A 25,183-nucleotide genomic window follows, 5' to 3' on the forward strand; every position below is an offset into this window, starting at 1 on the left:
GCATTTCAGGGGCAGGTAGGAAAGTTCGGAGACGTCTGTGCTGCTGGGGTCTTCAACTCCCTCTGGCTTCTCTTGTCATGAAAATATGGTGCCCTGCACAAATGGCCTACTTCTTTCACTCAGTCAGCCGCTGCTGCTGAGAAATCAGCTCCACGACGCAGGCATGCGGTCAAAAGTCAAGAACATCACTCTCTGCTCTGCAACAGGGAAATCACTTTTTGCATGTAAAAGTGTGTGTGTGTGTGTGTGTGTGTGTGTATATATATATATATTTATTATTATTATTATTTTTTTTTTCTCTCTCGCTCCATCTCGACTGGGTTCAGGTCCGGTGACTGTGGAGGTCAGGTCTCCACTTTTTGTTAAGTACATAACTCCACATGTGTTCTTTCATAGTTTTGATGCCTTCAGTGAGAATCTACCAACGTAAATGGTCATGAAAATAATTGAATGAGAAAGTGTGTCCAAACTTTTGGCCTGTATTGTATATAAACAGAAAAGTGAGAGAGAAACATACATATACAACTCCTAACTATACAGTGTCTTCTGCATCCTAAACCACTATAGATTCATGTATGTATCTACATCTTATGAATGATTATAAGGGTTTTTGGTTTTATAGTTCTGGGGATTGAAAACAGTATCCAGGACGGATAAGAATGAAACATTTTGGTTTATCAAGTACTGAATTCAGTCTTTGGAATTTGTTCAGTGATTCAGTATTTATGATATACTAAGCACAAACTCAAAAAATCTATTCTGTGGTTTTTATGACCATTTTAAAACACACAAAGCTGGGACCTGGAATCAAAACCAAAACCAAAAACAATGAGTCCACTGTGCTGCCCACTGAGCCACTGTGTGTGGACCATGTCACTGGTCAAACTGGTTCACAGTGGAGTTGTGCTCATCATAAATATGTCCATCCTGTTTTAAACTGCAATAAAAATGTATTTATTTTATGCCCATGTTTTATTATACAAAAGAAAAAATACTAGTTTAGCTTTTACCTTATGTTATTTACTTACATAGTTCGTCAGACATATGAAAGTGAAGTGATTGACATTGTGAATCACCGCAGCACAGCACACAGTGACACAAAGAAATACGTCCTCAGCTTTTAACCATCACCCTTGGTTAGCAGGGTGGGGACAGTACTTTTTTCAATGCCACCTCAGCACCTTGGGATTTGAACCGGCAACCTTCAGATTACAACCTTCCACTTCCTTACCCGCTAGGCTACCACTTTCCCTTAAATGTCCACATTAGAAACAGACGTTGTAAATGATCTGATGAAAAAATGCAAAGAATAAAATTTAATTACCACAAAACATGAAGCTGGTTTGCCCCTGCAATTCACTTTACATTTCTGCATCTGTTTCTTGTTACTTATTTAAATTGTTGGTGAAATGAGTCCCTGATTTGTGGTATGAAAATGAAGCAGTTTCTAACTCAATTAAGAAGTTCTTCAAAGGGATTCATACGAAACATCTAGCAAATTTTCAGCAACCAGGCTTGAATCATGCACTGAACGGTGCTTTTGGTTTTAACTCGTTGGCTTCCAGAAACAGACACCATTTCCAAAACCTTCTACCCCACCCACCCACCCACCCATTACCATCATGTTAGTATTCCAAGAAGAATATGATAATGTGAACTATAAAACAGTCAATAGCCAACAGAGCAGTGTCATTTGCACAATTCAACATTTTACCCAAACGTGATCTTGGCAGCAGTCATCTATCAACGTGGCTGCAAAGAAAAGGAAAAAGATGAAGATCACATGATCAAAAATGTATTTTCAGACACAGTCTATAAATGCAAAGTGTTCTGGCTTATTTGCCCAAGTGCTGGTGGGCTTTGGGGGAAAGGGGTCAAGATATAATAAATTGGGATGGCAAATTGGGATGGCAAATTTCTGCCTTACCCTGCACAAGGGGGGTTCGTGGCGGAATCCTGCGAGATAAAGTCGCATTGGCAAAGAGCTAAATGATTTATAGATAAGGGCTGGATGGTAGTCCTGAGAATTGGAGGAGCGTGATTATTCCACGAGGACAGAGTGAACTATTTAACGCGTCCAATCCCTAAACACGGTGAGGATGGAATGAAAGTGAACGAGGAGCTGCTTGAAAGTCACAAGAACGTTAACACTTCGAAATCTGATGTAAGCCGGGTTCAACCCCAGTTATTCAAAGAGAATTATTAAGTGTTTTTAATTCATTTTGAGCAAAGTGATTTCTGTTTTCTGTAAATGTGTTTAAAGAAGACGATGTATGCCTGCTAGGACGTGTTTTTTAGTTTTCAAAGTTCTTGATGCCCATTGTATTATTTGGTAATAAAGTAAATTCTTTGCTGTGACTTTTCCACTTTTGTACGAATATTTTAATGGCAGGATTATAGAACACAATAGAATTGTCCTCAAATTAAGTTTTGTACGTTTTCTTCTTATGCTCTTTTTATTTCCTTTTTGTTCTCTGTCAAAACCGAAGATAGTAAATTTTGTTGCTTCTGAATATCTGAACAGCGATTAAGCCTCCGACTCACCACTGTTCTAAATGTACAATGTGGGAGTGTGTGTGTGTGTCTGCAGAGTGCTAACATTCCACACTCTGGCGTGCATTAAAGGCTTTAGAGGAAGTTTCTGCTTTTCCTCTATACCTCAATGCAAATGTCCATATTTGGATGCTGAAGAATGCCTCAGATCCTTTGTAATTTTTGTCATTCTCTTCTGGTTTGTGGTTTGATGCTGCGGGGAACACAATCATTTTGCGTTTATTTTTCCCTTCATTATTGCATTACTTTCTGTGAAGGTACATAAACTCGTCTCATCATGGAACAAAGAGCCATTCTGAACCAACACCAATATCATTTCAGTCCACAAATGTCTTTTGAGTGGCTGTGCAGGAGCAATTTTATTTTACGAGAGATTTAATGAAATGATGAGGGCAATGGGGGGAATAAAAGTTACTCTAAATGCAAACGGAACGGTTGTTTTTTTATTTGGACAATCCAACAAAACTTGGATCTCATAATCTAAATTAAAGTTCTCCACAACATAATTTTCCATTTAATTTCTGTACATTTGCTAATAGTTTTTTTTATTTAGTTGATTTGTCTAGGACATGGATGCTCCTCACCGGATGCCCGCCTTCCTCTGCACACCGGCAGTGGTGGCCTAGAGGTTAAGGAAGCGGCCCCCTAATCAGAAGGTTGCCGGTTCGGCAAAGCACCACCCCCACACACACAGTCCCCACACACGTGCCTGTCATGGCTGCCCACTGCTCACCAAGGGCGATGGTTAAAAGCAGAGGACACATTTTGTTGTGTCACCGTGTGCTGTGCTGCAGTGTTTGACAATGACAATCACAATTCACACGGATCAAGACTAGCCTGGCCAGCGCCGCACTGGTCCCTTCACCCTTGTCATTAATATGCATGGCGTCTGAACCGGAGCGAAATTGGGGTACAGGAAGGAAGGGGGTATAAACAACCGTACTCGAAACGTGGGAAATTCTCCGAAGGCCAGAACACACTGGTGGCCTGGTAATTATTCAACATCAGGACAGATTAAGAACAAGAGAGGATGCAGAGCGCCGGGGTGAGAGTGAACGTTCCCAGCCATGCTTTTGTGTGTCAGGTAAAAATAAATAGAATGAGAAGACTAAAATTAAACGCCCAAAGCGTGAACTTGGCAGGAGTAAAAATCTTTTGACTTTAAGAAGCAAGAGAAAGGAACTTTTGAAATATCATTCCACCACGATCTTTGTTTTTAGCAGCACAGAGAAGCATAATGACAGCATAATGACATTCTGGGCCCAGCCCTCCCTGTCCCCAGGATGAAACTAATCAGCACAGTTCTGCTGATGAACGGTACGGCAAACGCTCCTTACACAAAGGTGAATCGCTTCCGAGCCGACAATTATTCCCTGCGGGGGGGTTAACAGCCAAAAAAATGCTTATTTACAACATTTCCCGCGTAGTCTCGGCTAGATTAGGTGGCAAATGACACCAGGAATCGATAAGTTGTGCCCCCGTGAGAGCACTTCGTCAAGATAACGGGGCCGAAGTGAGTCGCGCCACTGAGAGTCCTTTTCACTGTAATAACAGCCTTCAGAATGGAAGCCAGTCGCACCGCTGCGTGGAAACTTTTGTATCGAAATCAGCCGGCTGAAATGGACAGAAGCCAAACTCTGTCCCTCATCGGCGCCTCATATATCTGAGACGTCAACTGCAATAACGTCATCATCAGCATCAGGCCTCAAACGGCAAGCCGCATCCCATAGTAGGACGTTTCTAATGAAAATATCCATTTCTGTGGATTGTTAACAGACCAGGGTCTGCTGGGTGAACGTTGATAGACTTGTTATATAATTTTGTTGTGTACCTGTGTAGGGATATACGCCCATTTATTTAAGCTCATAAAACAGAAGTAACGAGAAGATAGAAAAGCTTTTTAAAGGAGATCATAGCCCTACAAAATGAGGAACTGTGTAAAGAGTTAACAGGAACGCTGGAAGGTAAAACCCTGCCTGACAGAAAAAGGCTTTTTGGACCACAATGTGCGGTTGGAGGGGGAAAAACAGGATGCGGAATTCCAGGTGGGAAAAAAAACAACTATTGCGGGTGGAGAATGGCTGTGAGAGCAGGAATGGGTGGAGGAATTCGGCCAGTGGAACAGAGACATTGGTGGGGAAAATGTTTGGAAGCGAACATGACATGGTGACACTCACAGTACAGCGGGACAGCAGTCTGAACCTCACCTCATATATAATCCGGCACCTCGAGAACCAAGAACCCCGGCAAATTCTGCGTCTTTACTCCAAAGTAAACGTGCCCTGGCTGTCACTTTGCAGGCCTCCCGCCTTCGTGGTTTATTGTGCGACGTCCCCATGTTGCAGATCAGGGTCTCCTCCGTTCAAACGGCCAGGACAGAGACAGGCTTTCATGTTTGCCGCACCGTCCAGACATACCTGCAAATTGTTTAATTAACGGTACTTCTACTTTGGGCTGGAATGCATTTTACGACGTGGTGATGCTGCTCTTTTGTGTTTGTTTTCATCTGCTACCTTAAAAAAAGAGGTGCTATATCTCAATAACATCAACCTGATGAAATAAAGGTCAAAAAGTATGGACGGTATAAAGAATGTGAATGGTGGGGACGTAAATAATCCACATGAGACTATGATTCTCTTGTTTTCAATAACGACTGCAGCATGCACTCTATGCACTGTCAAGTTATTTTGAACATTGTGATGGGTGGTGTGTGGTGGTGAAACCAGAAGTCCCAGGTTCAAACCCCACTTACTACCATTGTGTCCCTGAGCAAGACACTTAACCCTGAGTGTGTCCAGGAGGGGACAGTCCCTGTAAATACTGATTGTATGTATTGGGTAGTAGTGGGGTACTCGACAACTGCTCAGTATCCACACCCCTGGGTTAGGTTGGGCATAATGCCTTCTAACGGCACACTTTACAGCGTCCAGTCTCACACGTTTGGGCTGCGATATTAACCCCGGTAAAGACAGACAAGCTGGTTTAATTACCAGCCGGTGGTTTGAATCTTTGCGGTGCGGGTAGAAGCAGGGTCGGTGCTGCTTCATCACCGTATAAATGAGACTTTAGTGCCAGTGGGCTGAGGGCTTCTTTTAAACAGGAAAATGGATATTGAAAAGCATGATGTCACTCATGAAGCCCTTATGGAAAAATTAATAACACAACACACATATATACATATTTATTGGACAGACACAATCTATGCGAGAACGACTAGACGTTGCTGATCCTCGGTCTAGAACACGCTCTATAATTATAAACCCATTTGAGGAATTGAAAGGACCCAAGTGAACCGGGCCCACTGCGCTGATGCAGGGCACCATGGAATTAAAGGCCAGCTTTGACAAATGCCATCAAACCACTGTGGGCGCACACGCACGCACGCACACACACACACACACACACACAGACACACACTCATCAAAGCCTCTCACTGACAAGGAGAACTATGCACCCTTAATATTTAGCCGCACTATTGTTTAGCACAAATCCCTCTCTGCAGAACCGACCTGCCGCATTTCTGAAACAAATTGAATTTTTGTCTGGCAAGGTTAACGCAACATTTACAAGGCAAACAACCCAGGTGGATGTCAGAGGAAAATCTATAGAGGGGGGAGATATGGAAGCCGGGCAGTCGGCGCAAAGGTTAGAGAGCTCATTAAAAGACACCCCCCTCCTCACATCCATTCAATGACAGGATGGCTTACAAGGTCAGAATAATGATTTGAATCGGGCAGCACCCATATTTAATGTTTGGTGTGTAAATGCCGCTTATTTCAGTGTGACTGGTCAACAGTTATAGAGACCCTCCCCATGCGATGACCCTTTTAAGATGGGGATCTAGTTTCACATTAGGCTTAATGTGCCTTTACGGAAAACTTGGCTCTGCTCACACAATCAAAAATTCATCCAAGTACATACATTCATATACCTAATATCTATGGTACCTAGAAATTAGGGTTGTTTTGTTAATGAATTATTGACACATTTTGTAATGAATCAAAAAAGCTAAAGCTTGCTATAATGCATACATAAACTATGATGGCGTTTGGGAATCAGATGGAGATGTCAGATGTCTTGGAATCCACATATCTTCAATATGGCCTCAAAGCACAAATCATCTGTCCGTGTTCATCTTTATCTCCATCTTCATCTCGACCTTAGGTCCGACCCACCCGTGAAGTAAACAAAACTGAGCTGTTAATCTCATTAACACGTGAAAAACGAATAGATTAATTTCAAAGCTAGACATATGATTAGAAAGTTAGTTATTAACTAATTATTGTTTATTACATTGAAATGCTATATTTATTTGTAACAAATGTGTCTGGGTTACACCACATTTATATAAATCACACTATTCTCAATAGATATTCCTTCATACTAAATAACACAATATTCCCCATTAACCGTGTGAAATTGTGGCTTTAGTAGGAAAACCATTAGGTGAAAAGCAAATGCATACTCAAAGCTAGCCACACTCATTCAATTTGTCCCGTAATGGCACCGCTGCTTGTCTTTGCTTTACCGGGGGGACCCATTTACATTCACATCGCAGGTCCAACTCCACTGTGTCTCTAATTGCCTCTAAATTTAGCAGGCCGAGCCTGCTCCAACTACGGAGTGAGTGAGAGGACGGGAGCACAGGGCCATTACAGATGGGGCGAGGGTGGAGAACGGGACCCTTAGTAGGGACCCGAGAATGCAAATGACTTCCCGACGCCAAGGACATTTTCATATCGGGGGAGACGAAACGTATTCAGCCGCCAGGAAGCTGTCTGAGGATCACACATGCTGTCTGAGGACGCAGGCGACCCAAACACACTCCAAGTTATTCAGACCGCTTTAGTCTCTTCACTGCGCAACGGCACATTTCATCTTAATCTAGGCTTCGTTTTATCCGAGCGGCGTTGGGCTACGCCGGCTGGAGGACGGAGCCGCCATTTAACCGAATGTCATTAGGCTTCAGAAAGGGCTCCGCGAATTAAGCCCAGGGTGTCCTCACGCGCCGCTTTTTCTCCAGATCAGTGCTAGAGAGCTGCACTAAAAGGTTTATGACTCCTTCATAGGGTGCAGAAAATCGGGGAGATTTGGGTGCTCGAGTGCAGCTTTAAAATAAAAATACAGAAAAGTACGTCAGCGAAAGTTTCCTGCCCAGAAATTAAGCCCTGTGGTGCAGTTAAGAGCATCTTGACAGAGTGGAATTTCGTCCCTGCAAAGGAATCGGAATTTCACTTTGATGTTAATTTTTATTAAACACATCCTATAGCATGTTTCCCCCCCTTGCAGAAAACGTCTGGAAATGACCCATTGAGGCCTGGAAGGGCGTAAGAGCTGGAAAAGTTGTGGAATTTCAGACAGGGGCCAGACTGCATCTTTTAGACGTAGCCCGACGCAACAGCGTAAAAGTGCGATTTATTTCTATCTACTGTTCCAGCAGAACCAGCAAAGGCAACCCAGGCAGTCTGGAGATTGTGTCGGCGTAGCCCAGCGAGCAGGCAAATCCTCGGCGCGCCGCGCAGGCGAGCGATAAGCCATCTCGGCAGAGACCCGGCGAGTGGAGGGGATGAAGCCGCGGGGAGCCGAAGCTCCCAGGCAGATCATTTCATGAAGTAAAGAGAACACTACGGATTCTGATTGCAACCCGGATCAAAACTAAGCCACGGGAGCAGACAGGCGGGAAAAAAAAAATAACCTTCCCCACGTGTGCGCGTACGGTTACTTCAATTTCATATTTATTTGCATACACGGGAAAACATTTGAGAGCATAAAAACACACAATGAGAAGAGCTTGATTCTACATACACACAAAACAAAATAAAAAACACAGAAGACTGGTCTCTTCCAGATCGTGGAACGGTGACGCAGTCACCTTCAAACGGCCTCTAATCGTCTTGGAAGAGGGCGTCCAAATCTTCCATTTCCTCCGCGTTTTGCCGTGACGCGCCGAGGCCTTTACTGGCTGCAGCCTCCCTGTGAGGCGTCTCCGGCTCCCTCTTCACGTCCTTGCCGTCGCCCAGCACCTTCTGACTTTCCATGAAGTACTGATTGGGGTGATTGAGGGAGAATCCGGAATCTTCAATCTTCCAGAGAGAGAGAGAGAGAGAGAGAGAGTATGGTTAATAATGTAAATGCAGCTGCAGATTCTGTGTACCCCACATTCACAAGTTGCCTGATGCATGACCTGCCCCCCTGAAATAAATCATACTTCCCTGCGCATATTCAACACAAAGACAGAGAGATCAGGGGGAAGGGTGGGGTGTTTAAGCGGCGAACGCTGCAATTCATTACCCGCAAATCTATTCCAGGAACGCTGCTTTACAGTGGAAGCGAACTTTGGCATGTTGTGGATGACAAATGGAAAAACCGCATAAACATGAAACAATCTGGAGTGAGTGGGTATGGGAATTGCAGGCAGCCTAATTTCCAAAGCCTCTGGCCGCGTGAGGGTCTCGTCAGTTCGGTGGAGCCGGTGGTTGCCATTTCATTACTCTTTCTATTATTTGATTTATTGCCCTTGTGTAAATATTTCATCAGCGAAGTATTACATTCTGACCTTTAATAAATGCTGCCGGAGAGGGAGGAACGGCGCCCATCTATCTGTTCTAACTCACAGGTCTGGAACCAGGTGGGACATGTGGCAGTGATTAAAGTCTCTCAGGCATGGATGGGAGAGTTGCCGTGCCGACCAGGACAGTGGCATCTCTGATGAGAGGCTGAAGCGAGGAGGAGGAGGAGGAGGAGGAGGGAGGCCTAGGCTGCTTCCTCCAATTCAAGCGGCTGTGCTTTATTGTAGGCATTAATGTCACAAATGCTCCGTAACACAGTCGGCATAAAAAAATATGGTAAAAATACGAGCTACGGACGCTTAATCTTTCCAAAGCGTTTAGATGGTGTTTATCACATCACCAATCTCGTTCTACTATAACAGATAGGGGAATTATAGATCGGTTCCACACCCCTGCTTAAGGCCATTCATCAGCAGAGCTGACCCCCTTCGCTGCAGGCTTTTCACTGGAATGCAAACATCAGCCGTTTAAGGCTGAATCAATGGCCGAGCACAAGCGTGGACCGCAGCGCCGTGCCACAACACAACAGGTGATAAAGCAGGCTTATTGCACAAATAAATTTAAATAGCACAAGTGATTATTGGCTTTTACAGCCCCTCATGCACTGTGTATGGACCTTTAATAGTCCTGACGATAAAAGGCTGAAAAAGGTGTAATGATGGGTCATCTGTACAAATTAACTTTACTTTGACTGGAACATTCAAAGCCCTCCGGCCTGAGGGAAGCCTCAGCAATGTTCTGCGGCTGAATTGGCCCTCAAACTGGCCCGTTTAATTAGTTTTTAGCTCATCAATCCATAAGACGCTCAAGGTCGTGCAAAGCGCTTGTTGTATGAAACATACTCTCTTCTCATAAAAAGCATGCATGCGTCAACATCATACACCGAGCAAGTAACTTAATCAATGTGATGTGGTTTTAAGCGGTGGTCGTAGCCTAGTGGGTACGACACTCGCCTACGAACCAGAAGACCACAAAAAGTCACGGGTTCAAACCCCACTTACTACCATTAACCCTGCGTTTCTCCAGGGGGGGACTGTCCCTGTCACTACTGACTGTAAGCAGTGTATGGTGACGTTAATTTGCTCTGTAGCACCTTGGCGGTGCGGTATTCAAACTTTTTGATTACGGGGCCACTTCCTTCCTAGGCAACCATTGTCTCAATTTATCGTCACGCCTCTACCAATGACAGGACCAGTACAAAAGGTGTCTGTAGTCCCTTGGTGCAGACCTGGACTTGAACCGGCCACCGGCTACTTCTGATAAATGCCATAAATATTATTTCTCATGTGGTGGGTGTGTCCCTGTCCTCGAGCAATATTCACGCCACTGTGAATTAGGTGGTTATTGAAGGTGACTGAGTGCATGCATTTGGTTTTACGGTAAGTTAAGGACGGATTCCATTTTATTGTGCAACATCTGCAAGTGGACATAAATAAATGCACTGCTTGCCATGGGCCAGCGCTGTGGAATGAACAGTATACCATCATATCTGTTCAAACAGCACATGTTAAAATGCTCTCTCACGTCATGCTTTATAATAAAAATATTTCCAGGTTTTGTTGCTAAGCAACTTAGTTTATTTAGCAAAGGAGCTTGTCATGTTATGCTGTGACGGGTAAAACAGGCATAATAAAGCGGACGTAATATCTTCAGAGATCAGCACTCTTTACTTGTCTCTCAGCCAGCAATTAAATGAATCCCAACGTTATCTTTAAAATCGCGTACTATCGTGGCAGTGACAAGCATCTGAAAAGTCAGCATCTCTTTCATACGGACTACTTTCTTCTATTTGAGTTTCAACCGTCGCCTTGGAGATACTGTAGTGCTTGCCTGTGCACACACTTCCATCCCAAATCTGTCACTTCAGCTGCAGCGAAAGTGGGCGAGACAGGGCACATGTCATACGAGCTAATCCTGACTGACATCTCTCTGGATTATTACTTCCTCGGAGGAAAAACACGCTCACAGCCATGGTGCTGCTTAGAATATGAGAAATACTGAAGTGTGGAGGATAAAAATAAACACACATCCGCAGAAGTCATCACTCACTCGTTCATTTATGTTTTCTGATGTCTCTGCCTTGCGAGAGGAGAAAAAAAAAAAATCCTCCTTATTTTTTGAAGGATTGACTCAACACATAAAAAGCGATGTCTGCAGCCTCGGTGGTGAGTTCGCATAATGAAGCTCAACTGTAAAGAGATTTATCATGGCAAGAAAGGTTTACAATAGCTCACCCCACATCAATTTCTCCCCTCCCACTCTAAATAGGGACTGAATATTAATAACCTTGAAGGTGACAGCAAGTGCTGATCCAAAAGGTCCCCAGTAAAAAGCACTAGATCAAATAAATGAAATATTCATAGGGGAGTAAATTAATCTAAAGTGCCATAATAAACGCGTAAAAATTAAGCATGTCCGACAGCTCCTGATGGATGTGATGGCAGTGCCCCGGCCCTCCAGAGTCTTTGTGCATGAGTTGCCAGGCCGTCCCCAAGCACACAAAGGCAGCCCCAATTACATCCGGCCACAAATGAAAGGTGTCCTTACGTTGTGTGTCAACTCAAAGTACTTCTGGCAGGCCAGCTGATAGTGCATTCCCTTCACCAGCTCCAAAATCTGCAGCGGAGAGAGAGAGAGAAGGAGAAAAAGAGGTGGAGGGGGGATCCATTGGTTAAAACATGGAGAAGGATAACATCATTTTTCCATTAGTGATGAACAGCAGTCAGCGCAATAACTGCTACATATGATGAGTTTTTTTTTTTTTAGGTGTTCTGGATTACTTGTTATATTTTATATAAATAAATAAATACAAATACGTATACATACATATAATACAATAAATCTATTAATTTGTTGTGGCACCCTTAGCACCAACAACTGCAAACAAGCATTTGCACTAATTGGCAATGAGTCGTCTGAGGAGGAAATATTTATATTAAAACAAATTTGAGAGTTTCCAAGCATGAATGATGTTTTTTCTATTCAAACTTTAAGATGACAGACAGCTCTCATACAACCACTTCCACATTCTGCATAATTTAAAGCCCTCCTGTCAATATGTAACATCCCATAATCCTCCCAATCTCCTTCATTTCCCTCACGGTATTACACCGGTAATACCCCTTTTCTATGGGCACCGCATCTCCAGTATGTACACACACCGCAGGACCAGGGTTTGCTACCAAACCACATGTTCACATCATACACATGAATGTTATTAAATTTGTATTTATGTATTTTAATTTAATTGTACTTTAGTCGGAGGCTCAGTTTTAATATTAACATCACTTTGTAAACCTATTGTTTACCCGTGACCCAGAAAAAGACTTGCCATCCAGAACGGTTTGGATATTTTAGGCGGAGTGGGGGTAAAAGCTTCAGTTCTCTTGACTCCATTAAAAGAAAGTGACTCCATGTAAATGCACCTCCAGCTTCATGTCTCAAAGGGCCACGGTGAATTAATTGACACACAGCCCGCGGGGAGCTTGTATTACAATCAGTCTCTATAGGTACTGGCACTTGACTAATTACACAGTAAGCGCCGGCTCGGGGGAGAGAGAAGTGGAGAGAAAATAACCCCGACCCCTCAGCAGAACACCATAATGGGGTGAGGTCACGCCCCACCAATAAATCTGAACCTCGCAAGATATGATTAGGGGGTTAGAATTCCACTGGAAAGAACCAGACGAACAAAGACTAAGACTTAAAATCAAATTAATGCTCTGTCTTTACATCAATTAGCAGCAATTAACACGAGAAAAACATACAAAAGGTATAATCAAAACCTGACGTTTCTTCATGGTTTCCGACAAAAGCAATGATTATTGTGTCTCACCCACAAAGATTTACTGGAAATGTAAATATTTGGGTATTTAAATTTTTTAAAAGACTCATATCTGTTTGTATAAAAAGTACATGAACAGTAACAGCAGCTTTGTACTGTGCCTTATATGTACTGTGCAACATACTACAAAATCTTTCATTTAAAATAGGCTTTAGTTACATAAAATTCCTCAATAGCCTCATAACGAGTGTGGCTCGCTGGATTGAAAACCCTCTGGAAAACAGTTGTGAGTGTTGAGAGTATTGCTTCATTTCATAAAAATGAAGTAATGACATTTACAGTTTACTTATACTGACCTGAACTGGGATCATATACAATCTTGGTTTTAGATGATTGTACATAGTGTTTTATATGTAAAGCTCTCAAGTATAAATGATGATTATACACCTTTGGGTGGTCATGACCAGATATAGAAGGGAATTGGAGTGTGTGAGTGTGTGTGTGTCTGTCTAATTCTAATTCATTAGTGTTGTTTTATGCAACAAAGGGCTGATTTAGAGGAAGTTTCAAGGTTTTGAGACCCATATATTGTGTATCATGATATAAACCCAGCCAATGGGGACAGTGTCTTTCTTTGTGCCAGTCCCAAGGCTGGGTAAGCAGGACATCCTGTGTACAACTTTTGCAAAGTCCGCTGTGGTGACCCCGAATGAGAGCTGCCAAAAATTGTGTATCATGAAAAGAAAAAGAAAAAAAAAAAAAAAAATTGCTTAATGATTTTTAGCCATATTGCACAGCCCTAGCATCATATAGATCCTAAATATGTATGTATATTAAGTTCACCCGGCACCCATACCTACACATTCTGACTGAGTATCCATTAAAATGAATTAAAAGTCAGGGTGCTAATTAGCCAAATCAGTCTAAAAAGGAGCCTTCTGCCTTCAGCTGGTTCAAATAAAGCTTTGTTTTATTACGGTGCTCATTTTGCATTGAACCATGTGCCCTTCTGCACAGTTCGATTTCATGAACAGTCAGAGCTGCTATACTGGCACTTCAGGTTTAATTGCAGCTGGGGAACCGAACCTCAGGAGTTTTGTTGAGTTTTGTTTTTTCCACCCTTTCTTGCTGCAAGAGTCTCAGTTCTTGGTGGCTGGCCTTGCTACTCTCCTTTGTCACCTTCTCTTTTATTCCCACCCCCCTGAGCGAGCCGGGCGAATGAGAGCCCGGGCATTACGCGTGTTAATCACTTCCCGGCTCATACCTGCTTCTTACACCGGAGCTTTTTTTAATTAAGCGATGCAGTTGGCCACGGCTTGGCTACAACCACTCGGAGGGAGAGACGCCATGTGGAGCCCATTCCGCCCGCAGGAGCTCGCACTCCTCAAAACTCTCAAAAAAAAGGGGTGGCTGGCAAAATTATGAATTTAATTTGATTAGAGATGTGCTGCCCCAGGGCGGACAGTCTAACTACATTAGCGCTCCATCCACTTCTACTTGCCACATCTGTGTGGTCTCGTCCAGCGGTCAGAGGAAGGGGAACAAAAAAAAATTAATGAGGGAGAGAAGAAAAATTGTTGCTCTGCTGAGATAGTCAAGTCTGTATGTGACCTTTTTAGGTCTTGCTGTGACACATGAGGGGAAAACTAAAAAAACAAAAAAAGACATGTTGCACAGATTTCTTTTTAAAGCAAACAACATGGAGGTAGTTTTATGTAATATAAAGGAATATATAGGGAAGTTCTTGCATAAAAGACGTGGTGCCTGTGGTCACAAGGCTATTACAACACAGATCATGTTTGTGACGTGTGCGGATGGCAACGTGACTGTGTGTTACAAGTCAGCAGAAAATAAAGTCACGTATTGAGAGGAGGAGGTTTAAGTCATGCAGACAGAGGAAGCTGGGTGCCTGAGAGCTGTCAATCATACCTTGAGCCTCGTTCCCATCTTCTATCTGTCAAAAATAATTATATACCAAAAAAAAAAAAAAAAAAAAAAAGGCCTGTTTGGGTAGCGAGTTCACACGAAAATGATTACTAGCAAGCAGTGCTTTCTTGTTTGGATTTGTTTAGTTCTATAAATCCTAAAGTCATGTGCTGATCCTCATCATGGCCAACCAGCACCAATGGACCTGGAGGACTGGTGCACATGAATTCGAGGTAGAAATTTCAACAAACATGAATATTGAGTCGAAGGTTTTTTTTTAACGAGATTTTGAAGAAAATTTTTTAAAAAATTAAAAAGACCATCGGCAGGAATGTGACAATAGAAGCTTTTACATTAAACAAGGTCCGTGGTAGAGTTCTTGAGACAAGGAGACACCTGCATGATTCAAATCCCACAATGATTCATAAAACGTCAAACAGTGCATGTGGATAGGATATCTGTATCTGTGCGTAGCCCATAAATAACTTCAACAGCGCAATGGTTCCTCTGGCTTGCCTGGCCAGACCCACCTGATTGATGGCACTGGGGGACAGCTTGTAGGACTGCAGTTTCTGCTTCAGCAGCTCTGGGTCACTGTGGCGGAATGGGCATCCTGTGCAGAGGAGTTAATGAGAAGAGAAGCAGGCGGAAGACGTGGGGGAGCGAAACCCCCGTCTTTAATAAACTCACATGCAACATTTGAAATCAATGAACGTTTCGCAGCATCCTGTTTTATTAAAATGGCACGACTCAGAAGCGCGTCACCTTGGGGACGATTTACAGTAGGTGACAGAAAGGCTCATTACATCTGTGAATAACCCATCCGTCCCCACCTATGACTCACCGTGATAGTCGCCCTGGCTGGGTGGGTTTGATAAAATCACCTTCATGCAACTGTAGGGGGTGTAGTCTGTGCGCTTGCCTTCCTTCCCGAACATGTGGCGGACGCTGTAGGCGTATGCTTTGTCAAACTGGGGGGGGAGAGAGAGAGAGAGAAAGAGAGAGAGAGAGAGAGAGAGAGAGAGAGAGAGAGAGAGATTGAGCCGGGTGGCGAATGAGGATGAGGGCAGTGGGGAGGAATAGAGGTTGGGGGTGAAAACAGAGACGTTGTCGTACATCATGTTGGATGTGGCAGGGTGTTTTCCGCTATGAAAGATAGAGCTATTAGCAGGAACCTGCTGTAGAGGTGCCGCCAAACTCCAGACAGCTGTGACTGGATTATGAATAACAGAGACAATTTCTTCCGCAAATCTCCCTCTCCTCACCACAACGCTCCATAATGAGAACACTGCATACAAGACACGTAATTCACTGCTTCTAATTTGTTCTACCACACCATAATTATGATTGTTCGCGAGTTATCGATATCTTGAGGAAGAGAAATCACCCCGTTGTTGGTGTTGTCATTATTCTGCCACCCACAACAGGATCTTTGATTAATGGCTGATTTATCAACAGGGTTTAAATGGGAGGAGCATGATTATGTTTGACAGCTTGTTACTTCCTCATTCTGGACTGACGCCCATTAATACATTGTAAAGTGGAGCACCTTTTGGAAAATAGAGCCCATTGTGTAACCGTACACACAGAAAAAGGTGAGATTATCAGGATTTTTGACTAACGGAACCTTTTATCCCTCTGCCTTGAGCCTCTTTCAGTTAAATGTCAGTGCACTGCAGCGCTGACACTATGTGATGAGTCCATGGGGTGCTGGATATGAGGGCCAGTCCACGAATGAGAAATCAGCCGCAGGTTCCAGCGCCACACTAACCGACTGTGTGACTTAAAATCCTGAGATCACCATTTTTTCTGACAACTCATCAGCAGGCACTTGCCTAGACACTTTTACATAATGGGAACAAAACCGGAAAAAACAGCTCTGTAGCAAAGACTGACTGATTAAGGGATTATTAATGCATTGCTGCTAGTAAACTGATTTCAGAAAAGTCACAGTTGAATTCTGTTAAATATTGGGATCAAAATTCTCCTAGACCCGAATAAAAATGAAATATGCATAATGATGACTAAACGTTGTAAACAGGTGCAGTTTTAGGATGGTGATGCTATTGTAGACTAAAATATTTATATAAAAAAAAACAAAAAAAAAAACAATAAAATGACTGACTCAAGTACTTATAAAGTACTCAACAGTACAAAGGTAAAACGTAGTACTGCAGAGGAGCAGGCATCTTTGGGAAGTTGTATCAAGACCTTGTATAAATGTTGTGTTAATACAACAGTAAAGGAATAGAGACTTGAATATCTGATGAATGTATTCCATATGAGCTGGGAAAAACAAAGCAGAGGTAAATAAAAGAAGCTCTATTTGCCATTTGGGGGCAACAAAGTGAAGTGAAAGTGAAGTGACAGCACACAGTGACACACAACAAAATATGGTCTTTTTTTTTTTTTTTGTCTTTTTTTTTTTTAACCATCACCCCTGGTGAGCAGTGGGCAGCCATGAAAGGTGCCCAGGGAGCAGTGTGTGGGGACCTGGCGTGTGGGGACAAAGTTGAAATTTGTTGAACTTTGACTGCTGTGCTCAGTGACATATTTTCGCTTGACCAATATAATCAAAGCAGGCGAGTGTTCTTCCTGCCACTTTGAAACACACACACACAAAGCGGCAATGGAGGCAAAGTTGATCTAACAGTCTCGGAGTGACCAGAGATCTACAACACAACAGGAGTCTTAGCAGGAGTTTAGAAAGCCACACATTTTGTGAGCGCGGCTCTGCTACAGTCGTCTGAAAGTGGCTTTAGATTTTCTCCAATGAGAAAAAATAGTCTGTGTTCTGTCCACGCTCACCTGACACCATAGACGTCTGAACCAGGCATTTTTCTGCCATTTGTGGCTTCAGGTTGTAATGGGTTTTTGGTCTGTGTGTAGTGGAGGAAACTCTGGTGAAGCATTCAGAGAAAGAGAATCTCACTGCTGTGGGTTTTCAATCATGCGCTCTGCAGCAGGACAGGGGCAGACGACTAACTCTGCCAACAGCATAGTGATGTACTACCAGTATAACAACTGTTACAAGGTGAACAGTGACATTGTCATCATGTGACAATGTAGAAAATGTATGGGCTGCATCGTGATGCATCGATATTGAGGCATTGATAATCAAAATTGAATCGCTAGACCAGTGAAGGTTCACACCTCTACCGATTACGGGTCTGCTTCATAACCCACTAGGACAAGACTACCCTAATTCAAGTCCAAGAAGTAAAAGCCCTCCCCAGAAAAGGTTCGCAGGGGTGTATAGGGTGATTCTCTAGAAAATGAAACCAAAATGCTTTAAAAAAAAAAAAAGATTCTGTAATATTTGCACTTTTAATTGTCCTAATATTTAAGATGGGTAACTCAAATAATGTGGAACATCACTCAATGTATTTAAAAAAAACTGAAAGTTTTGCAGACATTTGAAAAACTGTGACCTCTCACAATGTAAAATTACAAAAAAATTATTATCATAACTAAGACGTTCACAGTTACATTTATATATGTTATATTGAATAGTGCATCAGGCTTAATTAAAATATTAATGCAATGCACCACATTTTAACTCTTACTACTGGCTCTTACTTACTCTTACTTCCATCTACCGGAATCAAATTCCTTGTATGTGCTTGCACTTACTTGGCCAATAAATACGATTCTGATCATATGTTAAACTTAACAGCACTCGTGTAGCTTTTATACCAGTGACGTTGTACCGTGCATCACACAATCTTGGTCATTTTAACTGCATATATTAGTATTGCATAAATATTATTTTATTGAAGTGTTGCAGTTTTGATATCCATTATAAATGCAAAGTTTTGTCTGAAAGCTTATAGAGTGCACAGAATTTTATTGTGGAAGTTCATTTTAACATGTGAGACTAGTATTCTGTGTCTCGTATCATACATTACATACATCTCACACTTGTTCATAATACTGAATACTAGTAACTTGTATTATCAAAATGTCCCGTGCATCACGAAGGTTTTAAAAAAAAAAAAAAAAACTTTTGGTTAAACATGTCACCTGTTCAAATTTGACAACACCAGTTCTATCCAAATAGGTCAAAACACCACAGAAATTGATACAATTCCAATTCCCCAATTGTAAGGATTACAAAGTACAGATATCCAGGATAAAATGTGAGTAATTAATGCAAAAGATAAGTAAAGGAGACCTGATGTTCAAAGAATTACAATGTACTAAGACTAATTCATGCTCTGGGTGTTGAACATTAGTTCTGAACGTTGCCTGATAATTAATTCTATTAATCAACCTTCTGGGGGTTTCTTTGAATGCTGTTGTAACTGACACAGAATTTTGGTGTTTTGATCTCCATGAGATGGGTACATCCTTCCATGACCATCTGTGAGTGTTTTTACATTGGGGTGGGGCATGGCATGTTTGCATCCTCTGCTATTACACTAATCAATTTGATCTCACTGCCATGACCTTGGCATCTCTACAAATCTCCACCTCACAATGATACGGTTTAAATGCAGTAGTGTCTTCAAACTCCACATTTCAAAGTCATTAAAAAGTGGTCATAACACCTCAAAAACTTTACAAGGTGACGATCTCCACAGCTGCAATAAAAGAGAAGCAGTAAAAATACTCCTTTCACGACAGTATATTCATTACATGGCACTTCTAAGGATTTAGGAACCCATTTGCGGTTTAAAGATCACAACCTACTGCATTAAAATATGGCTTGAGACACAGTTGAAGCTGCATGCAGAAAATTTATTCGCTGGCGCTGGCTTCTGCTATTAATTTAATTACCCTGCACACATATTCATGGAGCAGGCTCTGTATAAAATAAATAAATACATAAAGGAAGGATCAAACCCTCATGATCAAACATTACAAAAACCCCATATACAGCATCACAGCCAGGCGAATATTCAGTGTTTACATACTCTACATAATTAATAAAATATACAGGACTACACCTAGCCCACATTTCTGCCAAAACAAACGAATGTGATCAAAAGCCCTCGGTATGAAGCACACATCACTTTCGTTTCCCCCCTCGCTCGCTCTACGCTGTAGTGTCTCTGCGGGCTTAAGAAGCAGGAGCGACGCCAGGCCTGAATAATTACACCGAGGAGGCCGTCTCTGCGGAGGAACCAGACAGCCATTCATTCCTCCAGTCCCTCAGCCAGGCAGCGCTGTCACACGCAGTCACAGTCACGCTTCCCTCCCATGCTCAGATTATTATCATGCTACTAATTACGGTATTAATGTCAACAGCCTTATCCATAATGTATGCAAATGTGAGGCGGAGGTTTCATACCCCGTCTGCACTAAATTAGAGGGAACTGTTGTGCTACAGCCAAGAAAAGCTCCAGAGGAGCATCGTTAGAGTCCTCCAGTGTCTCATTTCTTTCAAAATCTCGATTTGAGCAAACCCATCTGCTCACTCGAAGCGTTTGGATAAAGTCTTCTGATAATACGCTTAATTCACAGGTCTTTCCCTCTATTCTGACCATTCAAACACAGTAAACTGCAAATAGTCTTAAACTAATCAAATAACACATTACTGACATTCAATACTGCTGCAGTAGGAGGGTCACAGGAGACCAGGGAGATGCTTATTAATGCACTCTGCAGACAGAAAGCAGACTGCGCTCAGCCTACACAGTGGGATTAGGTCTAACGCAATACCCCACAAACCGCCAGAGATAAAAAGACAAGCGTGCATTACACATCGAACCTAGATCCCAACAATTTCACTATATCTTCAAAGAGAGGAGCACATATGGTCAGCAGACTGGTTTATCCCCTTCTCCAGAGAATAAAGCCGTGTACATGGACAGATATCTCTAGTCAAGATTGGCATGCTGACTGCTTAGAACCTTAACAGAAGATAATGAAAGACAAGTGAGACTCTGGAAGACAGCAGAGTGAAGTACTCCAATTTTGTCTTCAAACATCAAAAGGGCAGACAGCAGAGTTCAAAACGTCACTAAACGGCACAGCCGAAACATTAACAAACGGTACTACAAGGAAACCAAGATGGGTGCCTTGAATATCAACATCATCCATCATAGAGAATCTGGTTTCACCAGAAGCTGGACAAGAAGACATGAGAGGAGTCAATCTTCTCTTCCTTAGGATTCTGAAGGTATAGATTTGGGTCAGGTTTCTGAGGTTACAGATCCAGTGCAGTTCACTTTAAAATCAATTGCAGACATGGTCAGTGGTGTCCAACTAGCGTATTTGAAAAAGTTTGCTGGATGTTTTTCTTTATGTTGGGGAAAAACGTGACATGGATGCACGATGTGGGTCTACATAAATAGCTTTTTACAGTTACTTTTTTTGTGGTGCCAATATTCAAGATGCAGTAGCACATACTGGGCCCTGCAGGGGTGTCATGGGACTAATTTAGCCCATCAGAAAACAACATTGTCTACTTACTTTGGGAAAATATATTTTTCTTATATTGTTAGTAAGTTTTGTGGCTTGCAACCAGTGCAAAAAGTAAACGAGAAACATCAAATGAAAAATGGCCAATTGAATAATGCTTCAAACGTACATTGCATTAAAAAGCATGATCATTTCTGTGCACTTCTTTTTTTGATAATTAGGCTAATTATTATATGCATACTCTATGAATTACAGACAGACAGAACTGTCTGTCAGAGAAAATTATGCCTGTATTAATTAGATCACTGTCCGTCAAAGTAACTCAAAGTTCTAATTTAGAATTCATTAAAACGTGGCAATTCAGACTCACAAGATGATTAAAAACTGAACAAAAGATGGCCACCTCAGCTGAAAGTGTATTTCCTGCAGTCAATGATGACAGGAGACCGAGCCTGCTCACTTACCACAGCGGCAAGAGACCGAAATCCCTGAAAGAGACGGGCCCATCTTCGCTTTATCTGTGGAGGTGTTCATGCAAATACGGACGCTCCCCTGGCACACTGGAGCCCTCTAATGAGTTTCACCCCAAGGCACCCCACTTTGTAGACACTCAATCAAAATGATTGTTAATAGTGTCCGCATAGTCAGAATGTAAAGCATGGGGCCAGGGCTCCCGCGCGCCATCCTGCTCGCCCTACATAAAAACACCCAAAGTTGAAGACAAGTCAGGACATTGATATGGAGTTCAGCTACAGAGCAGAGCGCGGTGTAACGCTAATGAGGGATTTTGGAGGACAGGATATCCCAAGGGTAATGAGAAGGGCAAAGGGTCTCCATAATTTATTTACAGCAGAACCCACTTCGCACTTTAATCTATAATGTAACACAAATCTGAATCAGAAATCATTGGCGAACATTGCTTAATACTTGGTGTGTGTGTGGTCCAAGATGCACGCCTCTCCTTGGCCGCTGAACAGTAAAAGTAAACAGTGATCCCACACTCATTATTTTTATTAAAAATAAAAAATCTTAATATGTGAGAAATGTGATTTTTAGAAATTAGACATTTTAGGAAACATTCCACACTGTTCCATGACACGTTGTAGACAAACAGCTAGACCAGAGACAGACCGATTTCACTATAACCACAAAAAACAACGTTTCACGCTAAGGTTGATAATCATAAACCTGTTAAAATGTTAAAAAGTGTATTATCGTGATTGCATAGGACCATTATTATAAATTGTTAGCAGAATTCTTCTATTTGTTTTTGTATGAGATAAAAGTAAACCGATAACAAGACCCTGCAGTTTTTCACCAATGTCTTAAACATGTACTTAAAATATGGTGAACTTACATGGCCACAATATCAGGAAAAAAAAAAAAAAAAAAAAAAAGAGATAAAAAAATTTTTTTATGATTGACTGAGCTCTACACCCTGCACACCTGCATAGGACCCCGGTCTGAGGGGCGGTTTTGCCATCAGCACAGGAATGCTAATGGCCCTTTTTCTGCAGCCTGTGACACACTGCCATTCCTGATAGAACACATACATCACTCAAGAGCCTTGAACCGCCAACCTGGCTAACTGTGGAAACCTCCGGCACGGAACAAAAGCTCAGTCTGGCGCGCACGGGCCATGCAGGTCACACCTGAGAGCGCAGACAGAGGCGGCTCAGCCACCCTGGAAATGGGGCACTTTTCAGACTGGCGGTGCATGACTACTTCAGAATGCATTTGCCGGGGAATGACCTTAAACGCGAGGTATGGTCTGGGAGCAAAGTGGGGAAGGAGGAACCACAAACATCACAGATTCATTTTGAGTCAGTTAAAGTGGCTTAGCAGTAGTGAAGGCAAGAAAAGCTCTTTGAACTGCAGCTTGTTCCTTGCGAGCCAGTGTGGCATGGCAAATGTTCGTCACTTAAGACCACTGAAGAAGTCTTTGAAGTCCAAGAGGCACTCAGACACAGACATAGGACATTAGTGCCACTGCATACAGTAATCACACAGCTTTAATGTTTCAAAATGGGAGGGGCTCAAGGTGACAACTGACAGCTCTGACTCACACAGAAATTAGAGCAAGCAGCGTTGCCAGACTGTTTCAGCCCAAAAAGTGTCTAAAAATGCACCAACACACACACACACACACAAAAACTATCTGATGAGCATTTATCTGCTATAAATACGTAAGAACAGATTTCCTCAAAAACCTTTGGACAGGCAAACTTAGACAACAGATAACTGACAACCTGACTGTTGCACAGCAAAGTTTGGAGCATAAATCTCATACTGTTATTAATATTAACTGCTGCTGTGTCTTATAAATCAGGGTAGGTGTAGTTCCCATTGTTAATATAATCAATATTCTAGGAATTACAAATAAAGTACTTAAATAGACCCATCTTACTGTCTGACAATTCATTGTGAAAAGCACGAGACAAAATGCTTTCTAGTAACTGCAACTGTACTTCAGTTAGTGTTTAAAATGTATATAGTATTCTTGAAATATATCGTTTGTGCGTTTAGAGATAAAACAGCTGAAACAAATAGCATTCCATGGCATACTTGTTTTCTCTCAATTGTATGTTAGAACAAAATCCGGTTTCTTAATCCAATTCTTCAAAATGAATTTAGCAGTGAATTAATATATGTGCGTGTATAAGTGTGTGTGTGTGTGTGTGTGTGTGTGTGTGTGTGTGTGTTAACACAAAAGCACTACTCCTCAGGCATATCAAATCTGTCCATTAGTGAATTCTTTGCATCTAGCTGAGAAAGAACGAATAATTAAATAAATATTTAAATATATATTACAAATCTCACGACACAAAACATCAACTCAAAACAGATATTAAAATGTTGATCATAACTGTTTAAATCTGTTGCTTCAAAAGTCTAACCTAACAATAGCTGCCATGCAAGATACTAGTGTGAATGCAAAGACTACAGGAAGTTGATGGAACAGTCTGATTACTCTAGAGTAAACAACCACCCTTTATGTAAAATGATCACAGCCATAAAACTAATTTCACAGCGGGGCAGTGGTTAAGGAAGTGGCTCTGCAATCAGAAGGTTGCCGGTTCGAATCCTGATCCACCATGGGGCCGCTGGGGTGCCGCTGAGTAAAGCACCGTCGCCACACACTGCTCCCCGGGCGCCTGTCATGGCTGCCCACTGCTCACAAAGAGTGATGGTTAAAAGCAGAGGACATGTTTCGTTGTGTGTGCTGTGCTGCAGTGTTTCACAATAACAATCAGTTCACACTAGTATAATGTTTTTGTTCATTTGATTTAGAACAGCTCTTTTGTTTTCCAACAAATTCATGTAATTCAATATAAAATAGTCCATGTATTGCAAATACATCTGTTTTTTTAGCAACTGAACCACAGCATCTTCCACAGAGAATGTGCTGGGAAGGTGTTCATGGTGGAGAAAATAAAATTCTCATACAGAACGTCATTTCTTGTACCACTGCAACAAAAAATAAACTGGAAAAAACAAATATAAAAGAGTGGAAAACAAGATAACGGTAATTAAAGGCAAAATGAAAGGGTGCCACATTTCCTACTGAACGGTGAAGAGGGGGAAACAAGCTGATTGGAATATTGTCACCTCAAGTCTACTGAGGATTTAGGAAAGTCAATAATAAAACCGAAAGTTTAGAGTGTAACTGGGCGCACCTTGTCAGCATCTACTTTGCCTTTAATGAACTCCGACCTCCAGAACTGCAGCGCCTGTTCCAGGGAGAGGCCGATGCCCTTGAGGAAGAGGCCGTATTGCATACGCCCGCCATGCCGCAGGTGGTGGTTCTCCCTCAGAGACTTGTGGAGCTGCCTCATGCATAGAGGGAAGGACTTGGTGGAAAGCTGTAAAAAGAGAGGATCAAATGTCAATTCAATAATCAAAGGACCAATGTGGAGTACGGACTAGAGTACATATCTTGTATATCAGGTCACGACTGGGAAAAAAAAAAAAAAAAAAAAAAAAA

The 25,183-nt window shown here is 42.2% G+C and overlaps 1 protein-coding gene across 1 annotated transcript in view; it reads right to left on the reverse strand.

Annotated features, from left to right (window-relative positions):
- Window positions 1-8,266: 8,266 nt before the first annotated feature.
- prim2 (DNA primase subunit 2) overlaps window positions 8,267-25,183 on the reverse strand; it is a 38,543-nt gene continuing 21,626 nt past the window's right edge. The window contains exons 10-14 of the mRNA XM_028989764.1: window positions 24,876-25,061; window positions 15,677-15,803; window positions 15,363-15,445; window positions 11,670-11,738; window positions 8,267-8,636 (exon numbers count right to left, since the gene is read on the reverse strand). Coding sequence (XP_028845597.1) covers window positions 8,439-8,636; window positions 11,670-11,738; window positions 15,363-15,445; window positions 15,677-15,803; window positions 24,876-25,061 — 663 coding nt within the window. The 3' untranslated portion in view covers window positions 8,267-8,438. The remainder of the gene's footprint in view (window positions 8,637-11,669; window positions 11,739-15,362; window positions 15,446-15,676; window positions 15,804-24,875; window positions 25,062-25,183) is intronic.

Source organism: Denticeps clupeoides, chromosome 8, assembly GCF_900700375.1.
Source record: "Denticeps clupeoides chromosome 8, fDenClu1.1, whole genome shotgun sequence".
Taxonomy (NCBI): Eukaryota; Metazoa; Chordata; class Actinopteri; order Clupeiformes; family Denticipitidae; genus Denticeps; species Denticeps clupeoides.